General features: G+C 60.4%; 1 protein-coding gene across 1 annotated transcript in view; it reads right to left on the bottom strand.

Annotated features, from left to right (window-relative positions):
- LOC135893081 (immunoglobulin superfamily member 1-like) overlaps positions 1-16,559 on the bottom strand; it is a 27,628-nt gene extending 11,069 nt beyond the window's left edge. The window contains exons 1-2 of the mRNA XM_065420867.1: positions 16,415-16,559; positions 614-1,054 (exon numbers count right to left, since the gene is read on the bottom strand). Of these exons, the coding sequence (XP_065276939.1) occupies positions 614-1,054; positions 16,415-16,559 (586 nt within the window). The remainder of the gene's footprint in view (positions 1-613; positions 1,055-16,414) is intronic.
- Between the last annotated feature and the right edge of the window lie 637 nt (positions 16,560-17,196).

The raw sequence follows: 17,196 nt of genomic DNA, 5'->3' as shown, positions 1-17,196 counted from the left end.
CTGCAGGGTGCTGCGAGTGCCGGGTGCGTGGGCCCGGGCTGGCCGCTTGAGGACAAGCCGCCCAGGGCGCCTGGTGCACACACGAGCGGCTAGTCCTGCCCGGCCACGGCTCCATTGCTATTTTCAGCTCCATCAGAACTAGCCCGGGTGCCGCACGCCAGCCCCCAGCTCCAGGGCAGACACCCAACAACAGCCCGCAGCTCTGGGGTGACCCCGGGGTGTCGGCTCCCTGCCTCTGGCCCAGCCACAATCAGGGTCACGTTCGTCTGGGCAGGGGACAGAACTTCCTCCGGGGCTGGGCCCAGGCTGCAGAACGACCTCCCCCAGCAGCCAAGGGCCCCCCAAACCTCCCCACCTCCGGCTCCAAGGCCAGGCGCCCTCCCCCGGCCGGCCTGCTCCATTATCGATCCGGGGCAGCGCGGCCATTGACCCCCCAAACTGCCCCAGACCAGACCCTCCGCGGTGGGCACAGACCTCCCCTGGGGAGCGGACGAGAGAGAACCCACCCATGACAGATGGGGTCACGTTGCTTAATGCTCGACTGGCAGGCGCCCGACACCACGGTGACCAGGGCAGCGTCAGACCATGTGCAGGGTAGGAGGCTGCTTCCCACTGGCTGGGACCCCCTCAGTTACTGTCCCTGCTTCCCGGCCGGGCGTCCCCTCTGCTGGGCTCAGGGCTCTGAGTGGCCCGTCGGTGAGAGCCCCCGGGGATCTAGCTGGGTGTAGTGCTGGGAGCCGAGGTGCTGGGCTGGGCTGCTCACCTGCTACAATGATCTGCACAGGGTCGCTGGGCTCCGAGTAGGGAGCTCGTACTGTTCTGTTGCTATAACGACAGGTGTAGCTGCCACCATGTTCCCGTCTGGTGCTGGTGATGGGAAATTCAGCCTCAGAGCCAGCAGGGTCTGTGTAATTCAGATAGTTCCCATCTCCAGCCTTGTAGAGGAGGAACCTCAGGCCCAGGCGCTGATGCCGACACTGGATGGTGACATTTCCCCCCACAGGGATCACCCCACCAGGACTGACAGCGATGGAGGGTTTGGGGTAGGACCCCTCTGGATTCACAAACAAACAGGCAGTAAGTGGGGGTGACACATACTGCTTCCATCTGATTCAATCCTCAGCCCATCTGTCGCTCCAGTGTTTCCCCCGCCCCGGGGAGAGACACAGCAGGGGGGATGGAGATTTCCAATCTCTGATTCCTTTAGTCGTAGATGCTGACCTCTCCTCTACCCCGTAGTGCTCAACTCCCCCTCTACCACCTCTGGCCCCGCCCCTGCACCACCCTGCACCACCCTTGCTCTCCCAATTCCACCCCCTTCCCCCAAGGCCCCGCCCCTGACCCGCCTCCTCCTCCCTCATGGAAAGTCCTAAGTGCTGCCAAACAGCTGTTAGGCGGCAGGAGGGAAGCGCTGGGTCGTGGAGGAGCGGAGACGCCACACTCAGGGGAGGAGGAGTGTGGGAAGGGGGTGGGCGCAGGGGGAGCTTGGCTGATGGTGGCCGTGGAGCACCTAATTTTTCTCTGTGGGTGCTCCAGCCCCACAGCACCCACAGAGTCGGCACCTATGCCTTTAGTTATCCATGGTCAATTCAGCTCAGTCCCGACTGCAGTCAGGAGTGACTCGGATTGACCTCAAGGAGCTGAGGTCAGAACCTGTCCCTGCCCCCATTGCAGTCAGGAGTGACTCCGGATTGACCCCGGAGGGCTGAGACCAGGATCACCCTCTTCTGTTTTTCTAACATTGTAGCCGAGCAGCAGCTCTTCTGTATTTGGGCAAAACATGGATTATGCTTTAAAATGTTCCAAAATCCACATTTTCTCCAATTGTCTGGCAATGTGCTGTATGCACCGGAGTGCGGGGTGGGGTTCGTGGGACAAATCTGAGTCTTTTGAGCAAGGCCTCCGAAAAACACATTTGCAAAATCCCCTGGTTGTTCTAATATTTTCCTGCCCACACCTGGGGCTCAAATTCTGGCTCTGCTCTAGTGCCCCAAACCACTCTCTGCGTGTCCACTTCTTACAGCCCTGCTCTGACTGACCCGTTCCCCAGGCTACTGCCCGGGCACACTTCAGGGATGCTGTGGGGTGGCTGGTACCTTCACTCTGTATTTCCCAGGGGGACAGATCTTTGAGTGCAGGCGAATTCACCCTGTGTCTTGCCCATCCCTGTAATGAGTGGGATGAGGTCTCAGTCCCCATTTCTGGGTGTGGGAGGGAGCAGGGGTCTGACAGGATCATACCTTGGGGGCTCTTCGCCCCTCACTTCCGACTAGAGTAACCAGACAGCAAGTGTGAAAAATCGGGACAGGGGGTGGGGGGTAATAGGAGCCTATATAAGAAAAAGACCCCAAAATCAGGACTGTCCCTATAAAATCGGGACATCTGGTCACCCTACCTCCGACCCACGTCCCTCGTCCTTAATGCAGAAATTCCCCCAGCTGCCCCATTCACCACAGATACTCACGTCCCAACACCCCTCTCCGCCCAGCCAGCCAGAAACCTGGAAAGGAGTTGGGTCATTAGGGACCAGATCCCAGAGCAACTGGATCCTATACCCTGGTCTCAGACCCCCCCCCATGGGCACAAACCCTGGTCTCACTCCACCCCCCGCCCCATGGGCACACGCCCTGGTCTCAGATTCCCTCTTATGGACACACGCTCTGGCTGTCTCTGATACTCACCGAGGAGGAGGGCAGTGAGAGCAGACGCCATGACGGGCCAGTGGGGACCCCTCAGTGCTGCCACCAACACCCCGGTGCTGAGCTCCACCAAGCCTGAGGCCCAAATGCGAGCTGAATGCGGAACTGCGCCAGGGGCTGCAGCCCCAGGAAGCCCGTGATGCGCTCGGCCCCTTTCTTCTCATCAAATGGTTTCTCTGCAATCTCCAGCCCAAATCTACCGCGGTCAGAGCAAAGCCAGCTCCCTGTGACACCCAGCAAACCACATCCCCTCCTGCAGCTGCCTGTTCCCCCCCCCATCACCTCCCAGCCCCACATGTGAGCTGACCAGTCCAGGGACCAGCTGGGAAAGAGGGAATCTCAGGAGCCATCAAGAGGTGTCCAGGCTCCCCTGACTTTTTCCAACAGGCCCATTTAGCCTCCCTGGAGCAGCAACTCAGCGCAGAGGAGAGCACTGCCCCCCCACACACATGTTATCACCCATAGAGCGATCCTCTTCCATGGAGCGGGGCAGAGATTCCTTCCTGACCCGGCTGGGCCCAGCGCCCGCCCTGGAGCATGAAGATGGAGGGAGCTGCCCAAACTCCTTCGCAGGTAGCGTCGCTGCAGATGCTATTCTTAGCGCAGTGGTGTGAGACAGGGACGGGACGGGGGGGTTGTGGTTTCCGGCCCCCGTAATCAGACGGGGAAGGGATAAATTTATGTTCTAAGTTGCTAAAGCAGCAGCCGAAAAATGCGAGAAAAGGGGAAATGTGTCCAGAGCCGACGCTCGCTTGCTCATTCTACTACTGCCAGAGAAACTCAGCGTAAACCTGATTCCCCGGCAGCAACCCTATAATATAACCTGGCTCTGGGAGGGGACTGGGGTGTAGTGGTTAGAGCAGGAAGGCCCTACCACTCTCACGAGAGCAATCCCATCTCCCCTAAGTGCGACACACACTCCTGACGTAGGGAGAGGGGGGCTGGGGGCTATCCGGGGGGGCTGGTTTGTGGTTCAGTGTTTATTACAAATCTGGAGATTAATAGGATGCAAAATCACATAAAAGCTGCCTCAATGTGTCCCCTCCCCTTCCCAGTGCTGAGCCCCCCCCAACCCCCAAAATGTTGGTCTTCACGGGGAAGGGGGACAGCAGCTCGATGGGACGGGGCTGCAGTGGGCGGAGGGCAGTGTCCCACCTAAATCTTCCCTAGAAGCAGAGTTCTCTGGGGCTGGCGCTGCAGGGGGGTGAGTCTGTCGCCCCCTGGGAACTTGGGCTCCATGGCTGCGGGGGGCTCTCACTGCAGGGCCCCCCAGCTCACGCTGATGGCAGCGTACACGCTGGGCTGGGCAGGCTCGGGGGCAGGGACTGCCCCCCCCGCCCACTTGGCCTGCAGCGCCTGGTCGTCCAGCTCGGCGTAGGTGAGTCCGTCGGCGCCGGGGTCGGGCTCCTGGGGGTGGGAGTGGAGAGAGTCACTGGGTGTGTGTGTGTGTGTGTGTGTGTGTGTGTGAATAACTGATAATATGATCCGGTTCTGGGACAGGAGTGGGGTCTAGTGGCTAGAGCAGGAGGGCCTCCCGCCTCTCCCCTGAGTGATCCCATCTCCCCCAGGTGTGACACACACTTCTGGTGCAGGGACAGAGGGGCTGTGAGGTGCCTGGGGAGCTAGTTTGTGGTTCTGTGTTTATGACAAATCTGGAGATTAACAGGATGCAAAATAACATAAAAGCTGCCTCGATGCATCCCCTCCCCCTCCTGATGTTGAACCCCCCTGCCCCTCACATGTGGGTCTGAGCGGGGCAGGGGGACAGCAGCTCGATGGGATGGGGCTGCAGTGGGGGAAAGGCAGTGTTGCCCTAAATCTTCCTTAGAAGCAGAGTTCTCTGGGCTGGTGCTGCAGGGGGGTGAGTCTGTTGCCCCTTGGGGGCTGGTGCCCCATGGCTGCGGGGGGCTCTCACTGCATGGCCCCCCGGCTCACGTTGATCGTGACGTACATGCTGGGGCTGGGTGGGTTCAGGGGCAGGGGCCGGGCCCCCCCACTTGACCTGCAGTGCCTGGCCGTTCAGCTCGGCGTAGGTGAGTCTGTCTGCACCGGGGTCGGGCTCCTGGGGCTGGGAGGGGAGAGAGTCACTGGGTGTGCTTATGTGTGTGTGTGTGCGCACATACACCAAACACCGTCACCCACCCGACACACAGAGCAGGGCCCATCCCCTCCAGTAGAGGGCGTGAGGACACACACACACCCTGCAATCCCACCTGGCAATCCCATAAGCCCACTCCACTCCCAATAGCCCGAGCCCCACCCCAAACCACTGAGTGTGCCAGGAAAGGCTGGGCAGGGGGGGGGCTGTGATGGGGCTGCTGGGGACCATGCAGATCAAGGTTTGGGTCAGGCCCCATGGGGGAAGAGGAGACAATTACCAGGGTCTGTGGCTCTTTCCCTTCATCCATGGAGGTGTCTGCAGAACAGAGACACCCGCTGAGCTGCACCCCCAGCCAGCCCAGAGCAGAACCCCACAGCCAGCTCCAAGTGGAGTCAGAGCAAGCAAGATTTGGGGGATACATAGCACCAGGGGGTGCTGGGCTGCCGGGCAGGGAGCTCGGTAGGGGGCGCTCTCCCCTGGTAGTCGGGCCTGGCCCCACTACCCCAGCGCAGCGCTAGGGGGCGCTGTCTGATCCAGCCTGGCCATCATTTCCATCCCCCCCTACAGTGCCAGTCAGGCCTGGCCACACCATCTCCAGCCAATGGGCTCATCTGGCCCGGTATCCCGCCTCCCATGCTGGCTGCCCTTGGGTGCTTTGCAGGGAGTCCCAGGCCCAGTCCCCCAGATCCCCCGTGGCCACTGATGGGCCCAGCTGCCCCCAGAGGAAGCCTCCATCTGCCCCGTTAGTAGCAGGTTCATGTCTGAGCAGGAGGCTTCGCTCCCCTCCCAAATCCATCAATGGGGGGAGTCACTGCCCCCGAGAACAGTCTCAGTCTCAGTCCCTGCCCCAGGACAACCACTGGGGGAAGCTACCCCATAGTCTCTGACTCAATAGATTCCCCCCCAGCCCCAGTACCTATCCCCGGGCTGCCCGGGTGCGTGGGAGCCGTTGCTGGTCCAGGCTGGGTCAGGTCAGTTCCCCCTGCGGGAATAGATCCAGCCTCTGTCAGTGGTGGGGGGAGGGGCAGAAACAGCGACTCAGGGTTTCCCCTCCCCCCATTGTGACTCAGCATCAATCGTCAGGGTCTTTCCCAGGTGTGTGTGTGTATGGAGGGGGGGGATGTATGTAGCTGGGACGGTGCTGGCTGGGCAGCCCCTGGGCCTCGACTCCTCTGTGCTTCCCCTGAATGGGGGTAGCCTCGGGAAGCAGCCCCCTGGAAGGCCCCCTTGTCTACAGCTCCCCCTGTGGGGAGGGTTCCCCCCTCCCTCAGCCCCAAACCTCCAGCAGCTGTGGCTCCTCCCTGGCTGGGGTCCCCCTGCTGACTGTGTCCCAACTCCCCAGGCAGGCGCCCCCTCTACCGATCCCAGGGCTCAGGGCAGAGCCTGGCTCTGGGAGTCCCATGAGCGCTGAGTCCCCCCGAGGGTCCACTAAGAGTGGGGCTCTAGACACCGAGCCGGGGCCCTCACCTGCTACCACCAGCTCCTCGGGTTCGCTGGGCTCTGACCAGGCAAAGGATCTGTTGTGTAGTGATAATAGCAGGTGTAGCTCTCTCCGTCTCCCCGTCTCACGCTGCGGATGAGAAATTCCCCCCCAGCCTCAGCAGGCTCCACGCATCCCAGTGGGGTCCGATCCCCGACCTAAACAGAGAGAACCTGGCATCCCGGTGATCAGCCCGACACCAAAAGGTGACATCCTGCCCCAGGGTGGTCACCCTGATAGGGCTCAGGGAGATGGCGGGTTTGGGGTACATCTCTGCACTTAGAAGGAAACAAATTTGAAACATCGACCCTGGCCCAATCCCTGAGGTCTCACAGCTTCCCACACTGGGATCCCACAGTTTGCACCGAGTTCCTGTATCCTGGCCCCCCAGAACTGGGCTACCCAGAGCAACCCACCCCCACCAGCCAGGAGGGGTGCGCCCTGCTCCCCTGAATGCCCCAGCCTGGGACTGCCCCCCAGCTACCTGTCCCCTGCCCCAGGGAGCTTGGATCTCTCCCCACTGAATGTCCTAGGGGTGAGATCTCACCACAGCTGGTCCAATCAGAACCATGACCCAAAGCAGAGATCTACGTGACCCATAAGTACCAATCAGCTGATGTACCCGACCCAGAGCTGGGGACAATGCCAACTCAGGATCCCCTCAACCTTTGTGTCCCCAGAGCGGGGGCAGTCGGGGGAGCTTCCTCCTGGGAAAGGCCCCTGCTCTGCAGCTCCTACTGGGGGCAGGGATCCCACCTCCCTCAGCCCTGAAACTCCAGTGCCTGCTGCTCTCCCCTGTCTGGGGAACCCCCCAGCCCCAGTGGGCCCCAGGGCTAAGGGCAGAGCCTGGCTCTGAGCATCCCATCAACACAGAGCCTCCCTGTGGGTCTGGCTGGGGGTGGGGCTGGGAACGGGCATGCTGAGCCGGGCCCCTCACCTGCTACCACTAGCTCCACAGGGTCGCTGGAATGCAACCAGATGGGTGGGTCTGATTTGATGCTATATTGGCAGCTGTAGCTCCCTGTATTCCTGGAGATTTCATCAGATGACATCATCTTTAATTAAAGATTAGTCTATAATTCCTGGAAAGTCCAGGTCAGTCGCAGAATTCAGCTGTCCTGCGTAATTTTGTTTTTTCCCCGCAGAAAATACATTTTGCCCAAGAAGTTCTGCAGTTCCACATTTTGACCACCAAAAGACGGTGTGGCGCTAGAGCAGCCAGCAGCATGAACGGAGCCAGCTGTTATGGCGCCACAGCGGCCGCTGGTGGCCAAAAGGCAGAACTGCTGCACTTTGGGCAGAATGTATTTTCTGTGGGCAAAACAATTCTCTGCCTGCCCCGTGCTGCAGAATTCCCCCAGGAGCAGAAGTTCATCACAGCACCTGCCCGCAGAGCCAGGTTAGGGCAGAGTGGGGCACCCAGGCTGCTGGGGGGATCACAGACTGGGGCTCAGGAGCTAGTGGGGTGACAGCGTTGAGTCTGGGGATGGGGAAGGTTCAAAAGAAAATCTGAGAAAGAGAAATTCCATCTTGTGCCCCCAGTGGGTCTGTGGCAGGTTGCTCCCCCCCCTCTGGGGTGCCACGTGATGTATTGGGGTACCATTGAGCCCGCCTGTTCCACCAGCCTGGGCTCCCTTACACTGTCCTGCTGAGCCAGGCCCTCAAGCCTTCCCCAGCACACACACAGGTAGGGACACCCCCAGCTGCAGAAAGACACAGACACTGAAACCAGCTCGGCGTGGGAAGCCTTCAGCTCAGGAGTTGCCCAGGACTCAAGTACACACCTCCTCTGGACGTTATACTGTCTCGTGCTGCACAGGGAATTGTACAGTGTAAGCGCATGAAATTCGCTCCCTCCCGCAATGGGAGGAAGATCTGCACCGCTTCCCCCCCCCCCCCCAGTTATAAATTCCACAAATTAGTTTTAAAGAAAACAAAAACAAATTTATTAGCTACAAAAGACAGATTTTAAGTGATGATAAGGGATCGCCAACAGACCAAAGCAGATCACCCAGCAAATAAAACCAAAATGCAATATGAGCTTAGCTACTAAAGAAACTGGTTACAAGCAGGAATTTCTCACCCTAAATGTTGTTTTAAGCAGATTGCAGAGTTTCTTGAAGGCAAACTGCTCTTGCTTGCAGCTTAAAACTCCAGGTATTCCTGTCACAGGCCAGACACCTTTCCCAGCCTGGCTCAGTCCTTCTCTGCCCCACCCCCCATTTGTCTTTGTTTCTTAGATGTTCTCAGCAGTCCTCCTGGGGGGGGGATCAGTGAAGAATGAACCCTGATTATCTCACTTCCCAGCCTTCAATAGGTTTAACATATGGTGGGAACCCTTTGTTTTCCCATGTGGTTCCTCCCCACCCCAGTGGAAAAATACTGGTATTGCATCATGGAGTCCTGTACCAGGTGAATTAATCACACGGCCCTTCAGGGTCAAAGCAGCCTTGAGTCAGAGGTTGTTTGGACCATCCCAGGAAACTTCTCAGGAAGGCGGGAGATTAGCATCTTCAAAGACCTATTGTTCTCCCTAATGGTCCATTGACTGGTTCCCAGTGAGCCAGCCAGACTGGTTGCATTCTGTCTGGTGGGCGTTCCCCAGGGGCAAACACTTTTTCAGTACAGATGTATAGTTAATATTCCTAACTTTAGATTCAAAATGATCCATGAATACAAATAGGATAATCGTAGTCAGTAAATCATCATCTTTCCAATGATACTTCACTAGACCCATGTTGCATAAGACACCATCTTAGTTATGCTGTAATCATATTATAACAATATTTCTATGAAGACTATGGGGTGTAGTGTCACAGGGTCGACAGCTGGGAGAGATGCAGGTACTTTCTAATGCCCCCGCAGAGATCTGCCCCCAGGCTGGAGGAGACACTGTCCGTGGTTATGTGGCCAGGCCCCTAGAGAGGGACGTGACACAGGCTTTGTTTATACGCCATTGGCTAGCGGCAGTATGAAGCTGGGGACCAGGAAGGTTTGATTCTGTTCCGGGCTCTGGCAGGGGAGTGGGGTCTAGTGGTTAGAGGAGGGGGCTGGGAGCCAGGACTCCTCATGTAACTGCTAAGCACCGAGCCCCTTCTGTTTGCAGGCCCAGGTTGGCAGGGCTCCCGCTGGCAGGCACCGCCCGTGCGCAGCTCCCGTGCCGGTGTTTCCTTCACAGGCACCAACGTGCCCTCGGCTGGAGCCGGTGACAAAACAAATGGCCCGTTCTCCCGCGCGACCTGCCAGGCTGTGCAGACACCGGCCGGGTCGCAGCTGGCACTGAGATCCGGGAGAACGGGAATCCCGGCCTGACATGCCACGGGACAGGCAACTTCCTGTGTAAATACGGGGTGTCCCTAGTGATACGGGGCTGTTGGCAACATGACCTCACCTCCCCGGCCCCTCCCCCATTCTGCCACCCTCAGCCTCTGTCCCATCACTCTCCTGGCCCCTCCCCTGTTCTGCACCCGAGTCCATATCCCACCACCACCCGGCCCCTCCAGCAATTCCCCCCCTCACTGCCCCACTACTTTCCATGGCTGCCATATCCTACTGCTCTACAAGGGAAGGGACCCCCACCTACCCTCAGTTAACATGGCTGCCTCCTTGCCCCCTGCAGCACTCGCAGGGCGGCCATGCTGCCCCCTGGTTAAGATGTCCGATGCCTCAGCCTGGGGGTGGGGAATAATCCTGGCCCCCTGGACTGCCTAGATGGGCAAGGAGAGGGGAGGGGTGAATGTGGGGTGGGGAGTCATTATGGGGCAGGACCTGTGGGGCAGGGGAGCTGTGGGGGGGAGACTGAGGATTCGGAGACAGAGGCTGAGGGGGCTGGAGCTGAGGGAGGATGAGGGGGCAGTGAGAGGGGAGGCTTCTGGGGGTAGAAGTGGCAGCCCAGGGGGCACTCAGGAGCACTGGATCCCCCCCTCTGACCCCCAAACAATCCTGCCCCCTGGCTCTGACCTACTGGGGGGAACCTGTCTGCCCCCATCTCGGCCCCTCTGCCCTCAACCCCGCTCCCGACACCCCCAACCTACTTCCCTCAAACTCCCGGCTCCCCACATCTGGCTCCCCCCAGATACCCCCATGGGGGAGGGGCCAGAAGCGCAAGCGGTTAAATCACACTGCGCCCTGTTGTGTTCATGGAGATGCAATAAAGGGCCCAAGGTGCGAACACGCCCCAGCCCCTGCCCCACACTGAACAGGGTGAAACACGAGCTGGGGGCAGGGTCCAGAGCCCGCAGCCTGCTCAGCCCCACGGCAAACCCCCCAGTGACCCCTGGGACCGGCTGTTACAGACACAGCAGAGCAGGAACCAGGGGAGCCGTGGCAGGCGCCATGTGAAACGAGGGGTTTGTTCCAGCCCCGGCCCCGTTAGCTGGAGCGAGTCTCTAGCCGGAAAATTTCCCGGATTTGGGCATCTCCCTGCTGGCCCCGGAGATGCTAGCGACTGTCCTGGGGGCAGAGGAGCCAGCGGAGCTGGGCTGGAGCCGACATCACTGTGGCTCCTGTTAAAGTCCAACCCCTTTTCCTCCCGGGTCGGGGGTTCAGCCGGGGGAGAGGCGATGGTGTCGGGATCCCTCTCTCCGGCCACTCTGCTCAGGACGTCTCTGCGGAACAGGTTCCAGACGGCCCAGGGGGCCCAGGAGATGGCAGCCACAGCGGTGAAGCGAGTCTCTTTCTTTAAGGCCCCAAAAGGTGGTGGGCGGCACAGCCCGTCCCCGCAATATTTTATCCACCAATGAGGCCTCGTTTCTAACACCCCAATTTTGAGTCACAGATTTCTGCTCCCCCAATTCTCCCATGTCCCAGGCGGGCCCCAGCCCGGCCCGTGGGTTCTGTCCAGCGGCCGGTCGGGTTGGACTAATCCCGTCTTTCTGACTCGCCAACTTTCCCCCCAACGTTCATTCATCCAGGTTCTCATGACGCTGTCTGAACTTCTCACTCACCTTCATCGGCTGAACCCACCATGAGGGGACATTTGGAGGCTCCGGTATCACAGCCCCCCCGGGGTGGGTAGATTTGAGGGGCAGGGGAGAAGGAAGCTCTGGGGGTTTATACAATAGAAATACAGGGTGGGGGAAGTTTAGGGAGAAAGGGGGGAGAGAAAAGCGGCTGGGGGACCCCGCTGCAGAGAGAGGAGGGGGACAGATCATGCTGCAGAGAGAGGGAGACAGACAGAATAAGTGCCGTTATTCCAGCACCAGGGCCAGATGCAGCGTCCCCACACACAGGGGCCCAGGGCTCTGTCTAGGGGTGCTGGGGGGGCTGCAATTGTCTGAGATGAGGGGGCCCGGCTCTGGGCTGGGCGATGAGCCCTGGGTCCTGGGGGATTTAACTACCCAGCTGCCTGTTGGGAAAGCGCTAGGGCCAAATGCACCCTGCCCAGTGCGGCCCTGGATGGACGGGGGATGATGCGGGTGTCTGTGGGGGAGGCTGTAACTGGGGGCGGCTGGTTTAGACTCGATGGGGACCCCCAGGCAGGAGCTGCCTGTGAAGGGGCAGGTGGCAGGCGGGTGGGGTGACCGTGGCTGTGAAATGCCAGGTGCCCGGCCCTAAGGAAAGGGAGGAGGCAGAGCGGTCAGTGCTGGGAGTCTGCCCGGGAATGGGTTAGTTATCGAGTGCCCGGCCCCCCCAGTGCCCCCGGCTCACCACAGACGCATGCGGGGCCCTCCACATGGTGGACCCTGTTATGGCCTCGCTCCCCACTGAGGGCCCTGGGCAGAGACCAGCCCAGCTGGGCCAGCACGTGGGATCCTGGCGCCCTCCAGGGGCTGCTCCGAGGGAACCCAATGAGCCCAGCGCAGGGGCAGTTCCTCTAGCTGGTGCCACAGGGGCTGGTGCTCGGGGGCCGGGGGGTTCGATATTGAGGTGCGGCTGTTGTTCTGGGAGCGGTTGGGAGGAGGATTCTCTGAGGCAGGGGGTTTGGAGGTAGGGGGATGTTGTGTTGGTGTCTCAGAAGCTGTCAACCCACCCCAGAGCGATCCCATCTCCCCCAGGTGTTACACACACTCCAGGTCTGGGGACAGGGGGGCTGTAGGATGCCCAGGGGGGCTGGTTTGTGGTTCTGTGTTCATTACAAATCTGGAGATTAACAGGGTGCAAAATAACACAGACAGCTGCCTTGGTGCTTCCCCTCCCCCTCCCAGAACTGAGCCCCTCTTATGCCCCACCCGTGGGGCTGGGTGGGGCAGCACCAGCTGTAGGGGGGTTATGGGGTGGCCATAAGCTGAGCCTGTTCTCTTGGGGGGGAATCACTCTGTCACCCTCTGGTTGCCCACGCTCCCTGCCCCGTCGCTCCAATGATTCCCCCTGGGTTCACGCTATGGGGGTGGGTGGTAGGCAATCTGCACCCCAGCTCACGTTGATGGTGGCATCCAGGACAGGCTCGGGGATAGGGGCCGGGCCCCCCTGTTTGGCCTGCAGCGCCTGGCCGTCCTGTTCGGTATAGGTGAGTCCCTCGGCGCCGGGGTCGGGCTCCTGGGGCTGGGACGGTAAAGCCTCCACAGCCGCCGACTCCCTACGGGGAGAAAGAGAGAGATAGTAACAGAACCCAGGAGTACTGGCTCCCAGCCCCACTCCCTCACTACAACCCGTTAGACCCCATTCCCCTCCCTGAGCTGGGGAGAGAACCTAGGAGTCCTGTATCCTGGGGCAGGTAGATCAGGGGTCGGGAGCGGAGCTGGGGTCTCACCTGCTCTGTCTCGGGGCTGGTCCTTTCCCTGCAGAGACACGAAGCAGAATCATCCATGAGTCGACCCGGATCCCGTGTACCAGCCCTGCCCGTCTCCCTGTACCACAGCGCCCCCTATGGAGCCACCCGCTCCACCCTCTGCAGCACAGCGCTCCCTAGTGCTGCCAAGGGGATTTGGAGCCAGCTCTCACCCTGGGCCCCTGCCCCACCCCCTGGGTTTCTTTTCCCATTTCCCATCTGTAGTGAGGTGGTGTGGCTCCCCACCGCCCCGGAGAGGAAAGAGCCCATCCAGAGGCCGGAGTAGGCGGAGCTAGGGTGCTCTGAGCCCGCCCCTCGGAGGGTCACGTGGCGACCCGGAAGTATAAAGGCTCGCCCTCAGCTCTCACTATGGCCCCAGCTGCTGGAGAGGCCAGACGTCTCTAGCCTAGCCTGCGACTGGGAAACCCCCCGCGGCCCAAGGCGGCCACTAGGACTGGCCGGGCCTGCCCCGCGCCCCGTTACCCGGAGGAGCTGCGGGGCCTGCCGATCGCTCACTGCCCCAAAGAACCCATGGTCCTGGACCCCCCCAGAGAACCCAACGCCCTGACCCAGGTAGGCCCCAAGGGGGAGTGTGAAAGTAGCCCGGGGGCAGCCGACCCCATGTCAGTGTGTTGCGGCCAGGATCCCCACTGACAGCTGCGGGCCCCGGGCTGGGACGCAGTGGAGTGGGAGGGCCTGCATCCCCCCTGGGTGGCCGTCTCCCCCTCTCCCAGGCCTGAGGAAGCCTATTGTTATTGCTCAGCCCTGCCTGAGGGCCTGAGCCCATGACTCATTGTTGCCCCGACCTGACCCAGGGCCTGGGCTTATGGTGTTTATTTCAGTTACCAAAAGGGCTGCCGAGGGAGACCCCCACGGACAGACTAATTCCCCCGAACGACAACGGTATGTAGTGAGCCGGTGTGGCTCCCCACCGCCCCAGAGAGGGTCGAACCCCGGCTAACCCTTGTACACCATCCAAGCCATGACCCCTTCCCAGCCCGGCTTAGCAGTGGGTTTAACCCTTCCCTCGCTGGGCGGGGCACTCACTTCCTCCCGTTCTTCTGTAGCAGACGAAGGCCACGAGGAGGAAGAGGAGGAGGCTGGCGGTCGCCATGCTCATCCCGGCGATCATGGTGCGGGTCAGAACCAGAGGTGCCGGCGGTTCTGATCCCCCTGGGAAGCAGCACCAGGCCATGAGTGTCTGGTTCTTTACCTGCTGCCCCAGCCCCTCCCCCTCGAGGACCCAGGGATCCACAGCAGAACATTCTATGGGGCTGGGGGGGGCAGGAGGAGATGGGATTCTGGGTAATAGTGGTCAGGGAGTTCACTCACAATGGCACAGAACTATACTGGGGTTGGGGCAGGGGCAAGATGTACCTCAGGCTCCATATACCCTGTGAAGCCAGCTGGGCCTAGACCCTGCAACCTGCTCCCCGCCACCCCCCGCCCCCATCCTGGGAATTTCCAAGCAGCTTCAGCTCATTTCTGAGTAGGAATCATGTGGGTGGGGGGATGGCAGTGGAGGGGGCTTCTGGCCGGGGAGGATGCTTTGAGATCGTTGGGAGAACCAGGCCCCGCTGAAGTGATCAGCAGTGGGAGATGTAATGGTTCTGCCATTGTGACTGCCATCATTAGGTTCCAGGCTCAACAAGGCGTCACTCTGAATCGGTGGGTTCAAGTGTTAACACCATGTCTATCTGGGTTGATAGGTTCCAGGGTTAGGCCCTGCTGGACAGCACCCATGGGAAGAGGGAGCCCTGCTTCTGAGCCATTCCCCCGGGACCTCTGCAGACACAGGGATACATGGGACCATTATCCCCGGCTATCTGTTCCCAGCCCCATTCTTCCAGGGGTTACTCTCTCGAACTTGTGCCCCACATGGCTGGCTTTGTGGTGCCAGTGGGGAGCACAGCTCCCCGGTTTGTGGGGCCCCCCAGGGTGAGGCTGTTTGTTTGGGGGAAGCTCTCCCAGGCCAATCTGGCATCTGCTGAGTGACACCCCCTCCCCCCGCATATGAAATGAGTTGGGGGAGTTTCAGATGGGGCATTTGCTGGGGGATCTGCCCCGGTCCCACCCACCCAACCCTTCATGGCTCCCCCGGGGGTGGCTCTTTGGGCTGCACAAACCTGTTTCTGTGAGGGTTGATGGCGATTTCCTGCCCCCAGACTCGGTACCTGGCCCTGCGCTGCCTGGGTGGCTGGGAGTCGGCATCGCTCCCAGATGAGTCGGGTCGGTTCCCCCTGTGGGAATAGAACCAGTATCTGTCAGGGGCAGGGCCAGGGGCTGAGAAAGCTGGAGCCCTGGTGTCTCTGGTTAGTTATACAGGGAACCTCTCCTCCCCGCAATCGGCAATGGTGGCTCTTCCCCGGGCTGACTCAGGGATTCGGGCCGGCTCAGCGCCCCCGGCATCCCAGAATGGGGAGGATCGGCCCAGCGAGACCCTGAGCGCAGATACAGCCCCTGCCTGGCTCCACGGAAACCGGAACCAAAATCATTACTGACTCGTATTAATTACCAGGAGCCCCCGTCATGGGCCAGCTCCCCTGTGTGCTCGGAGCTGTACAGACACACGACACAGAGATGGTCCCTGCCCCAGCCAGGTGCCATTCACACCTGGAGTCACTGCAGAGCAGGTCTGGGCGCGGCTGTCCCTATGTCGAAGGAGGAACGTCCCTGTGTCTATACAGCTACAACAGGGGAGCTTGTCTGCCAAACGGGGCTGTATCAAACCAGGGGGCGCTAATACCGACAGCCCAGAGTCGCTCTGAGATCACCAGTGGGGGTTGGGAACCACACGGGATTCGTCATTTCGGGTCCAGTTTTCATGTAGACAAGGTCTTAGTCCATCTTTCTATCCGTCACCAAACGTGCTCCCATCTGTCCACCGCCTACGTTCCCAAGGACCCACATTCCCACTGACCCATGGCCGTCCGTCCCCATGGATCTATCCATCACCCTCTATATAGAAGAACTGAACCCATCAGTTCTGTCTGCAGGGACCATCCCCCTCCAAATGGCCGGAATGGCCCCGTAGGTGTCTGAGCGGGGAGCCCTGTTCCCTGGGGGATGAATTGTTCCATTTCTCCCGCTCACCTTCTCCCTCTGACTCCGTCGTGGGGGGATCTGTTTGCTGGGTCCCAGCTGGGTTGGTTTCCTCTGTGGGATGAAAACGAGCATCTGCTGGGATGGGGGAGGGAAGGAATCGAGCACCCAGCCAGCGGCCCTGAAACGCCAGCTGCTGCTGCTGCCCCCTGTCTGGGGAACCCCCCAGTGACTCTGTCCCCGCTCCCCATCTGGGCATCCCCTCTGCTGGGCCCAGGGCTCAGGTCAGAGCCTGGCTCTGAGTGTCCCGTCGGGGCCAAGACCTGCTGAGAGTCCAGCTGGGTGTGGGGCTGGGAACAGGGACATGGAGCTGGGCCCCTCACCTGTTACCACCAGCTCCACAGGGTCGCTGGGCTCTGACCAGACGGGTGGGTCCCACTTGGTGCTGTATTGGCAGCTGTAGCTCCCGCTGTCTCCCCGGCTCACGTTGCGGATGGGAAACTCAACCACATCCCCTGCAGAGTCCATTGAGCGCCGTATGTCTGGGTCTCCAGTTTTACTCAGCAGGACCCTCGCTCCCGCACACTGACACTCACACCGGACAGTCACGGCTCCCCCTAGGGCGACCAGCCCACTGGGGTGCAGGGAGATGGAGGGTTTGGGGTAGCTGGGCTCTGCAGGTAGGGGGACACAGGCCTTGAGACACAGACCCTGGCATGGTCACCTGGCAGCTGGGACCCGCAAACAACGGCCTGGAGATGGGGAACCCTATCATCTGGCGACCTGGAGATAAAAAGCCCCCCACCCCAGCTTGGCAGTCAGCCGGTTCTAGCCAGTGTGGAACAAAGGATGGATAAGAGGAGAGGACCCCCGTGACCTGACCAACTGGTTCCAGCCAGAGAGGTGCAAAGGACGTCTTAGAGGAGAGGAAGCCCAGGGGACCCTGTTTACCTGGAGAGAAGACAATGGACAGAGGCGGGGCTTGGGGGAGGTGATATAGGATGCCCAGCTCGAAGGAGGGGGTTCTGGGCTGTCAGGGGAAAGCAAGCAGAGGCCACCTGGATGCAGAGAGACTGGGATGTGCTGGGCTGAGGGAGTCCAGGCCTGAGGCCCTGAGAGTTTCCTGTGCTTTGTTCAGACATTCAATAAACCCTCCTGTGTTATG

This window comes from Emys orbicularis, chromosome 21, assembly GCF_028017835.1.
Source record: "Emys orbicularis isolate rEmyOrb1 chromosome 21, rEmyOrb1.hap1, whole genome shotgun sequence".
Lineage (NCBI taxonomy): Eukaryota > Metazoa > Chordata > Testudines > Emydidae > Emys > Emys orbicularis.
This window is presented reverse-complemented; position numbering and strand designations above follow the sequence as displayed.